At 37.6% G+C, this 11,142-nt stretch overlaps 1 protein-coding gene across 1 annotated transcript in view; it reads right to left on the reverse strand.

Annotated features, from left to right (window-relative positions):
- Positions 1-11,052, reverse strand: part of ATG3 (autophagy related 3) — a 33,419-nt gene extending 22,367 nt beyond the window's left edge. The window contains exons 1-4 of the mRNA XM_084800878.1: positions 10,651-11,052; positions 7,163-7,204; positions 3,226-3,275; positions 304-374 (exon numbers count right to left, since the gene is read on the reverse strand). Coding sequence (XP_084657004.1) covers positions 304-374; positions 3,226-3,275; positions 7,163-7,204; positions 10,651-10,722 — 235 coding nt within the window. The 5' untranslated portion in view covers positions 10,723-11,052. The remainder of the gene's footprint in view (positions 1-303; positions 375-3,225; positions 3,276-7,162; positions 7,205-10,650) is intronic.
- Between the last annotated feature and the right edge of the window lie 90 nt (positions 11,053-11,142).

An 11,142-nucleotide genomic window follows, 5' to 3' on the forward strand; every position in this document is an offset into this window, starting at 1 on the left:
AACAGCTAAATATATTATGAGTATGAAATCAATTTAAAAACTATTAAGAGGAATCCTGGGGACGACATCTTTCATTTCTTGACAATTAGATATTCTTGGTTAAAAAAAAAAAAAGAACTAAAAAGGAAGGGATAAAAATCAACTGGAAAACATTCCTGGAATAGGAAACCTAAAGATTGAAATTTTCATATTTCCATCTGTAAGAAGTTTCAAGCATAACTGCAGGCATAAATTATGATCAATAACTGTAACTGGGATTTTGTTGTTTCAATATACTAATATATAGAATGATATAAATCTTACCATTTTTGGTTACCAAAAATTGTTTCCCTGTTGGTAGATATGCCTTCACTTTCAATTCTTCCCCTGTAGCCCTTTAAAAACAGTAAAAAGCATCAACATACAAAATATTTTGAAAGTTAAATATGTAACAGAAGATATCACATGAAAATCTAAGACTACATAGATCTGCATTTCTGTGAAAATTACTCTAGGGCTGGTTAGGGAAGTCTGCTATTAAGTAAGGGCATAGAAAACCATATACTCATGAGTGAAATATATGAGGAGATGCAGACAGAAGGGAATTTTATTTAATATTAGGCCAAAATAGTAAAATAATAGAACTAGGAAACTATTACACTTGCCTCTAACGGAAGAAGTTAAAATAAGATCATGATGGCTTGTGTACATGAATATACTAGCATGGAAATATTTGCTTCTAGGACTAATTTAAAATACAGCTCTTTCATAATCTATCCCATTGTACAGCTTCTCAGATGGTTAATATCAAAGTGCTGCTTCTTTTTCAATTAGGACAAGGGACAGGAAAGACTGTGGTATTACACACAACACAAGACAATCAGCAAGATCCCTTATGCCCTATAAGGAGGGGCTGGGAAGGGTAAGTGGGTAATGGCTGAATATGGTCTATGTAAAGGGAAATTTCTTCATGAAACATCACTTTGTACACTGACTATACATTAAAAGTGCTTTGAATCCCTCCTCCTACCAGTGTTCAAAATTGAAAATAAAAGATAAAAGATGCCTGAATCAAAGATGGTAATACTGAGAATAATAATGTTTAAAAGCAAACAACAATGAAAAATTCCAGTTACAGCATGTAATTATAGGACCTCCAGCTCTAGCATGAGCTATTATTATCAATACATTCTTATAATAGTAAGAGGCAAGGAATACTACTGTTCCTACTTTATAAATAAGAAAATGAATGTTTAAAGGGGTTCAGAGTCTCACAGTCTGAAAAAGAGGCTAGAGGAGCCAGGATCAAGTTCAGTGACTCCAGGACGCTGCTGGGAGTCAGGGCCAACTGCTAGCAATTCAGAGCTATTCTGGCGTCTCCCATTAAGAATGCATACAGTCTTCTGAGCATCATCTACTAGGTCTGGCCAGGACAGAGCTGGCATATGATACCAACACATAAGTTTGAAGTTCTGATGCCTTTTCAAGCTTTTTACATTTAAACACCATAGATTTGAGAAAAGGTAAAGCCAGGAATAGCATTTGAAAATCTTATAATCTTCCAACAAGCTCAACTATCAGGATTCAACATCAGAGCATGAAGTTTTAAGGGAAGAAGTTAAAATAAGATCATGATGGCTTGTGTACATGAATATATTAGCATAGAAATATTTGCTTCTAGGACTAATTTAAAATTAATTATTTCTTCATCCCAGCTATTCAGACAAAAGTGTGGGCACTGACACAAAGTATGACTGAGTTCTCAGTTACAGTACAATTATTTCAACAATCACAATCCATAAAAATAAAGCAGGCAAGATGTCTTAGTGGCTAAGAGTGTTTGCAACCATCTGAGCCAATCTCTAGCACCCATGAGGTAGGAGAGAACTGACCCCATACATTGCTCTGTGGTCTCCATATGCATACTCTGGCATGCTGTCTCAAACACACACTCACATGCACAGTAATTTTTAAACCTATAAATGTAGTAATCCTAACTACTAACACCTGTTAAAAAAAAGTCACTACATATACTGCTCTTCCTCACTGTGCAACAAGAAAGATTCTCAATAATGAAATGTGGGTCTGTCATATTAAAAGTCAAATAAGTTCTTCTAATCAAGTGTTACCTTACTGACATGTGTGTGTGTAAATACATCAGAACCTAATTGTAGCAAGAAATTTAGAACATGCACACATGAACATAGTAAATCATGTTCTATGGCAAGAACTTGATTTTTAAAATTTAAAGCAAAATTAAACACATGTGTACATACAAACACATGAAGCTGACAACCCTGCACTTCTTGGTACTTAAGAATTAATACCCCATAAGATACACAACAATTAATAAAAGCCAATGACAACTATTTTGGGTACATGTTAAAAATAAAAATAAAAGGAACTAAAACAGATCACAAATGAAAGAATTTTCTCACTTTGGCTTAAAATAATTCAGGTAATTCAATTCTTTAGCCAAAAAGGAAACTGGTGGCAACTACAACCTTGTCATTCTAGAATCCAACCATTAGAATTGTATCTTCCAAGTATAATTGAAAAACATTAATGAAAAGGATACAACATGTTAAATCATGCATACAATATATGCATGGAAATAGCTGATTAATTACAGACAATTGTAACATAAAACAGTTCAGCCAGTACTGAAATAACACTTTAGAAGCCTCATCCATTAGTACTTAAAAGTAACAAAATTCATTTATTCTAAAGCATATTTATGTTAAATTACTTTAGTATTTGAAAGTAATGTTAATGAAGAATTAATTGTGATTCATTATGGGCCTATTCCCCGCTGACTACAGAGGGCGCATAACGCTCACCTGGGATATAAAGTTCAGGCATTATATCTTAAAGAATATAAACTCCATAAAATCTCTGTATTTGTGATAAAAATGTTCAAAAGTGTTGAAATTTATTAAACTCCTAATCACATTTTTAGAAGAATCACAAGATCACATCTAGAGCAAACAAAGAAAATACCAGCAAAGAAGTGGGTTTGAATCTGTCAATTCTTTGTGCTAACAGAGCAAAGTAAAATACACCTATCCCGCCCTACACTGTATATTCCTTGGTGTAATACTGTGGTACTGTTTAGTAGACAAACCTAAGGAAGAAATTTATGTTTGTCATGCTACTTTACATATAGTAACCTAATTACAAACTGCCTGTAGTTCTAAAGCTACACACCTGTCAGCAGTGTTGCAATTTTCACTCCGCAGTACTTACCATTGCCATGTTGGACAGTGGTGGACTAAGTGATCTCCAGCTGCTACAAACTATTCAGGGTGTGCAAGGAATATGGAAAAAGCGGAAAAGAAACATAGAACATCACTTGAGTACAGAGTGGCAAAATACCAAATTCATCACCCTGGCTAACTCTGATACTTAATAATTAAAATGAAAATAGCACAAAACCTGCTTTATCAACCTGAAGATTCATTTTCAATTTATAAACTTAAAGTTTTACTTAGCACCTATAAAAACTCAACTTAATTTTGGAAGAACACTGTTATCTTTTTGTTTTATTTTCTGTGTAGCCCTGGGTGTTCTGGAACTTGCTTTATAGACAAGGTTGGTCTATCACCTCTGCCTCTGCCTTCCAGTATTTCACTGTGCCACCAAGGCAGGCAAACACTGTTATCTTTAATTCAATTTTCATCATCAAATCATGTTTCAAACCTGAAATCACCAAAGACAAGGCAATGAACTTCAAGTTTCAAGATCTTGCAATTCAATAAATAGAGTCTTGTTAAGGCTGGAAACTCAAGAAAAAATGTTTAAATAAATAAATAGATCTAGGTCCATAATGCCAGCCTGCTTCATTAAATCATAGAGGCAGTTTCTTGTTCCTCTTATATTATTTATTAATTTTTTTAAAGAATTATTTTCTAAGTGTTTTGTCTGCGTGTGTGTATATTCCTGGTGTCCACAGGAGCCAGAAAAAGGCATCAAGTCCCCTGGAACTGAAGTTAGAGATGGTTGTCAGCCACCATGTGGTTGCTGGAAACCGGACTCAGGTTTTCTACAAAAACAAGTACTCTTAACAACTGCAGCATCTCTTCAGCCCTCTACTGTTTTTTTAAGAACTTTTTTTTTTTTGGTGGCCCTGGGGAATCAAACTTGGGGCATGCTAACCAAGCAAGCATTCTGTGGCTGAGCTATATCCTCCAGCCTAATGTTAAAAACCTTATTACATTCTTAAAGTGATTCATTAAGAAGGAAAAAAAAACTATAGTAACAAACAATGGTCAGGGGGTAAGGAGATAAATTCTGGCCTAACTGAAAACATCTATAAATTCAGGTGTGGGTTCCAGGCTGGAGCCCAGCACTTCCGAGGTGGAAGCTGGAGAATCCGAGTGCAAGGTCAGCTACCTAGTGCGCTCCAGACTGGCCCGGGATACATGACACCTGCCCAAAAGTTTCTGAGAGGGAGAGGTACAAAGCAAAGGGGAGAGAAAAAGAAGGAAAAAAGAAATAATGGGTCCCTTGGGCTTTCTGACCAAGCTGAATATTATGTAAGCTTTCACTTTTCTTCACAAATAAAAATTAGACTCAGGAACAAACAATTTAATATTTGAAAAATGTGTAGTCCACATGAATAGAAGGTAATCTCACTAAAGATATAAACCTTGCTGCTTTTTTTAAAAGCAGAAAACAAGAGTCTGCTTAGCAGAGCTGCAGTGTAACTGGAAAGACTTGAAAAGGCTTTCCCAAGCGCTTCTATTTTGCAACTGCTCTAACGTAGAACTTTGTATCATTTATGGGTTTATTACACAGCAGAAAATTAGGATACATTTCATATTCTCAATACCTTTTGAGAAAGTGTATCTATCCAAAAGTACATTTTCATTTGAAAGAGTACAATTCAACCATGTAAGTGCTCTGAAAACATCCTACTTAAGATGCTGTATCACCAAGGCTAAGATATGGCAACTTTATTCCCAACATAAACTTTTCCTATTTAATATATTTTTAAAAATTATTTAAAGAGGTTATGTAATGAAAAACCAAAATAAAAAAAGCAGCTTCTCTCTGCCTTCAGTGCTGAGCATTTGGGGGTTACCACAACCAAGTGCTGCTTTTAGCTCTGTTGTTGTCAGGAACTTATCACTACATCAAAGAAACATGTTAACAAATGCAAGCCAAAAAATTAATTTAAAATGTTAATTTCATTATATTGCCTTCAAGTCATAAGGCATTACTTTTATCTAGTGGTCTCTTGGTAGTAATTATTTTAAAGTAACAAAACATTATGAAATAAAACTGAAAAAAGAAACCCACAGAATTGTACCAATAATTAGCACATGTTGATGTCTGTCCACATTAGCAATAGCCACTATTACTTGCTTCAAAGATTCAAATGAAATAACATGTTAGCAACAAATTTCAAATTACCAATTGCTTATAGTACCTTTCTCAAAGTAAATATTCTTCTCTGATTTTTTTAATACACAATACTGGTTAAAACTGCATATAAGATACAATCAGTATTTGCCCTTTAGCAGACAATATTATTCCTCAACTGGCCTTCAATATGTCACTATTTATATTAGTTATACCAGCATTTGTATTAGATATGGGCTGCCTCTCTTTTCAACCATAACTATTTCCATATTTATCAATGAAAACAAAAAGATAGCTGGAAACTGATAGGTAAGAGCCCAGAAATAAGAAACAAATTAACAACTCAATTCAATATGTAGTATTTATCCCAAGCAAATCATACCTTCCCATTGTCTTCCTCATTCTAATTTATTTCAATCCTATAATTATGCTCTATCTGAGCCTAGCATTACATGCTTTGTATCATATTAAGCTAGTTTTGCCTTACATTTCTTAAGGGAAAATTCATACTTCATGAGACTATTAAATTATTCATGTTAGGATGAATTTTTGTTTGTAAACACCTTAATTCTATATAAATGCATCCAACAATTAGTTATATTCACACAGTAGAGATAAAGACAAAGTGTGCAAGCACAGCATATGCTTATCTCTGCTCTTGATTTCAGATAATTTAAAAAGCTATGGCTAAACAATGCCTGATAGGGAAGAAAATTAATGAGACTTTTAATTGGCATTCAACCGTATTACATTCATGACATCTAAAGCAAAAGAAGTCTGTTCCAAACCCGTCATTTTACAGATGGGCAAATAGGAAGCCTAGGCCTGTATAGCTAGCTGTGATTTACCTAAATTAAGAGAAATTAGACAGATGGTTCTAAGAACACATGCTGTAGGCTCTTTCCACACCATCCCATGTCTGTATTAAGAATAATGGCAGTTAAAAAAAAAATCTAATCAGTATACCAAGCCACTCTTAAACTGAAAGATCGTTCTCTCATTTGAAGCCTTTTAATTGATAGCACAGCCAGAGCCTCATCATATAACACAGCTTATTTTATAATGTTTCTATCAAAACAAGAAATATGATCATATAATGACTAATGTTTCAGTGAAAGTTGAAGCTCAAGCTTAAGCAAAACTGTTATTTACGGTTATTAAGAACAAGTAAGTAATACACACATAACTATTCATAAAATTGAAGTCTCTGGGATCAATTTCTCTAGGGGTGAACTACTTAAATGAATCGTAATACAGACTTGGTGAGCAAGTGAAATGAACAAGTAAACTCAAAATATTACTCTATGCCAAACATTTAAAAAGCATAGGAAACAGGTAAAAAGCCCTCTAGTTTTAGCATTATTTAACTTTCAACATAACTTGTTTATGAGACAAAATGAAAACAGAGTAAAATAAACTATGTAACAGTTAAGCTGAATGTTAAGAGAAAAATCACTATCAAAGTTTCCAACACAATGTCATAAAATATACATTTGGTCTAAACAGAGCCAAGACAGCTAATGCTAGAGCCCACTGCAGAGCATATCCTCACACAACAATAAGGACAAGTCAACAAAACTGTCTTTTCCACTCCCCTTACAAACAGAGCTTGACTACTGAGAAATATGAGAAGCAAAAAATGAAAAGACCTTACATTTCATCTGCTAAGGGAAGTAGCAATTCTCTTAACCTAGTTATTATAGTTACCTAAGTCTAATTTTCTTCAAAAAATTCAAGATGTTTACTACCAAAGAGAAAAGGGCACTAGTTTAAAATAATTGTGAAAATAGAAAGGCTTTAGGGTATCTTCAACACTCACCTCTTCTGGGGTGATGACACCTGTTTCCTTAAATTTAGATTCCTAAAGAGAGCAAAAAGAATAAAGTTATTACAACATCTTTACATTAAACTAAAAAATGTCTTAGGGACTAATATTTGTCCCTCCTAGACAAGAGTATTCTATGAAACAAACAAAATGCTTAAACCTAAAACACTGTATGAAATAGCACTGGTCCTTGATTACAAAGATATACAGGTATAATGTAGATGAGTTACAAGAAATTACTTGCAGTATAATTTGACCTGACGTACAGTAAAACATGGATGCTAAAAAAGCACACCAATATCCAGATTACAGTGGCCCTGCATGGTGAACAAGTCATTTTCTAGCACTTTAACACAGCCAATGTTTAATTTAAACCAAGTAATATTTCCCATTATTCTCATTTCCATTACAACTTTTTTCCTTTTATTTATTTGTTTTTTCTTCTTCTGGACAGGGATTTGTTATTCTGGCCACGCTAGTGTGTAACCCAAATCCTCCCGCCTCAGTCTCCTGAACACTGGAGTTCTAGGCAATGCGTCACCACCTCCATGTCAAGCTTCACTACACTTCTAACACAAGAATGCTATTGGCTAATTTTTGTTCTATATTTTCAATTATAAGACTTCTTGAAAGCCTATAAAATAAGACTTTGTGGTAGTCTACAAAATAAAAAGAATATTATTTACTTAACAAATATTGACCACTATATGCTAGTACTATTTGAGACAATGTGCTATACGCCTGCGTGGGGGAGGGAGTGGGGGGAGGAACTCATCTTCATACCATGAAGAAAAAAGAATTAACTACGGAAGAGGTGGTATTAAAATAAAATAAGTCCTCAGCCAGGGGTTCAACTTAGTGAGCACCTCCAGTACCCAGCTGCATTTTGATTGGCTTGGTCTTGTACAGGTAATGACAGGCACTCTGAGTTTGAGCCTTGCAACTCCAAAAGGTAGTTTCAAACACTCCTCCCAACGTCTGGCAGCTGATGGCTGGTAGGGGAAGATAAGTCCTGTTTTCTCCAGGGTGTGGACCCTGGTAGGTTATCCATGCTCAAGTGGATGGTCCTATACAGCCCACACACACACACCCTGCCCCCCCAACACACACACAGGCAGCAGTAGTTGGGCTCAGAGGATTGAAAAGAATATAAAGTTGGCAGAGGTATATGTTGGGGGTAACTGGATTAGAGGAGGGGGTGGGGAATGGATTTAATCAAAAAACATTGTACACGTGTTAAAGTACAAAATATATTATAAATAAATAAAGGATAGACAAAGGACCAAACCATATGGCTGGCTGGGGAAAAAGCATTACTGGCCAAGAGAGGGGTAAAAAAAGAAAATTCTAGAGGCAAGAGTCTGCTTGACAGTAGTGGCATCCTAGGGCAGCTACTGTAAGGTCAGCTTCCACCAAAGTAATCACAAGATAAAGACGACTCAGGCTTCCACTGATCTGAGACCCTTCAAGATCACAGATGTTATATAAACAAAGAACGCCTTCTCTAAACCTCCACTTCCTAAGAAGAAGCCATCATTTCTTTCTGGATATTTCCTTTTTTCTCTTTGCCTTTCCTTATCTAGGAGGAATCTGTAAGGACTCTCTCTGCAAACTAGGAATGACAAGGAGAGACGTTATTTCTTTCTTTTATGCTAAAAATTATGCCACACATTGTGTCCAGTCATGGTGGCAGACACCTGTAACCTCAGCATTTGGGAGGCAAAGGCAGGGGAATCCGTAAGATTTCACGGTTAGCCCACTCTATACATAGTGTGTTCCAGTCTACAAGTTATCTATGACATAGCCATTTTATGTTTAATTGGAAAGTGTTTTGCTCATCTCTCCCAGAGACTAAAAGTTGAATGGATGGTACACCATTAAAGCGGGAAATCTAAGCAGATACAATATTTTGGAAATAAATTATAACATGCAATAGAATCATTTGACTCCAATGCTGAAATTACTTCCAATTCTTAAATAGAGGGTAATGGTAACTAAAATGACTTTTACAGTAAACATATAAACAAACCAAGAGCTAAGATCCCCACTTACATTTCTTCCAGACTCTTTTGTTTTGTTCTGTTTTGTTTTGTTTTGTGAGACAGGGTTTCTCTGTGTACTCCTGGCTGCCCTGGACTTGTTCTGTAGACTTAAAGGTGTGCGCCACCACGCCCAGCTTTTATTTATATATACATATATGATATATGTATGATATGTATATATCATATATGTATATATATGTATCATATGTGTATATATTTTTTCAAAGTTGTCTCAGAAATAAGTATTGAAAAGGGAGGATAAAGACCAAGCAAGAACTGACTAGAACTCAGAAATCTGCCTGCCTCTGTCTCCAAGGTGCTGGGATTAAAGGTGTGCACCATCAGGCAGGGACCTAAGCTATTGTCTATCTGAAACTTCCTCTGTACCAGGTTGGCCTTGACCTCAGAGATCTGCTTGCTCTTTCTCCTGGGATTAAAATGTGTCTGTATTCCAGTAGAGTAGCCTTGTTGCTGGCTTAAAATTCCTGTACACACATGGGTGTTTATTTCATTTCTTTTGCTTTCCATTAAATATATACATTAAAAAAAAAAAGACCAAGCATTCCCCCCCTTGCCAAGGAAAGATCCATCAGCCTACTCAGCCTAACAGCGTATTTCATGCCTGCACTAAGATTAGTAAAATTCTACCTTGAAAGCTAAATACATAACAAAAACTACAAATATCTGCCACTCATTTGCTATTACTGCTCGCTTTTCTCAAAGCAAAATCAAGTTACCAGAAAAGGATGTATCCTAGCGGGTGTAAGAAAATTCTGAATGCAGCTCTCGAAATGTACTTTTGAAAATAAGCAATCCAGTCTGTGCTCACAGCTAACTTGTGGAAACTTTCGCCTGAAAACGTTATAGGGTTTCCCATCTGTACAATATACGATGAAGTGTGCCGAATTGCTGCTATTGGATCACCGATTAATAATCAGTTCCGGTTACTTTAAAAGCTTAGGAAGCCAGACATTTCGCTCTAGTTCCGCTCAAAGTTACTAACACGTTACAATTTACTACGTTCCTCTGAAACCTGAAGAAGTTGGGAATTAGACCGTCTGATAATCAAAACTTGACTATGAAGCTTGAAAGAAAAAGTGGCATGCTGTCAGCCACGGAGCTGTCATCTTTTCAAAGGTTAACCCAGATACCTGTTCAAACGACTACGGATGCCTGATTCAGTGTTCCCACCTCTGCACCGCACCACCTGCCCTCGCACTCCAAGGCACAGAGCAGCAATGACTGGTAGAGACAGCAGGTATGCAGCAGCTCCGCTCAAGTTGAACCTGGGGAGCCAGCAAACCTGGGAACCGGCCCTGGAGCCCAGAGCAAGGGGCTGCACCGGGCCGCGCGTCCCGCCCCTCCATCTTCCACACCGGTCCTCACCGGGGACCCAGACTCGGACGGTCAGGGCAGAGCAAGCCAGACCCGCCCTCTTACCTTGAGGACCGGGGTCAGGTACTCGGCCACTTCCAGAGCCTTTCCCTTCACCGTGTTGATAACATTCTGCATCCTGGGGCTGGAACAGCGATGGGGCGGGGAGGGACAGTCGCACTCCGGGCCGGGGAGTCAAAAAAAAAAAAAAAAAACTGCCCTGGACGTGGCCGACTGGCACCTAGCCCGTCAGACGGCACCGGCCGGGCCGGGGGGGGAGGGGCGGCGGCACGCGGCGACCCGGCCCAGCTGTCACCTGGCCCGCGGTGGCAGAGGCCCAAGCCGGCTGAGCCAGAGGCGGGTGCGCGCGCAGCACCCCGCCGGCCTTTTCTTTTCCCCCCTGCAAGCTGTCTTTCGTCCTCTAGCTCCACTTGCACCCCTTCCGGCTTCCCCTTCCTCTTTACACTCTCTCCCAACAAGCCCCGCCGCCACCTGGGTCTCACGTGACTACAATCGCCCCCGACACGTGACAACGGTAGGGGCCGTGGGGGCGGGACC

This window comes from Acomys minous, assembly GCF_964271855.1.
Source record: "Acomys minous genome assembly, chromosome: 11".
NCBI classification, from domain to species: domain Eukaryota; kingdom Metazoa; phylum Chordata; class Mammalia; order Rodentia; family Muridae; genus Acomys; species Acomys minous.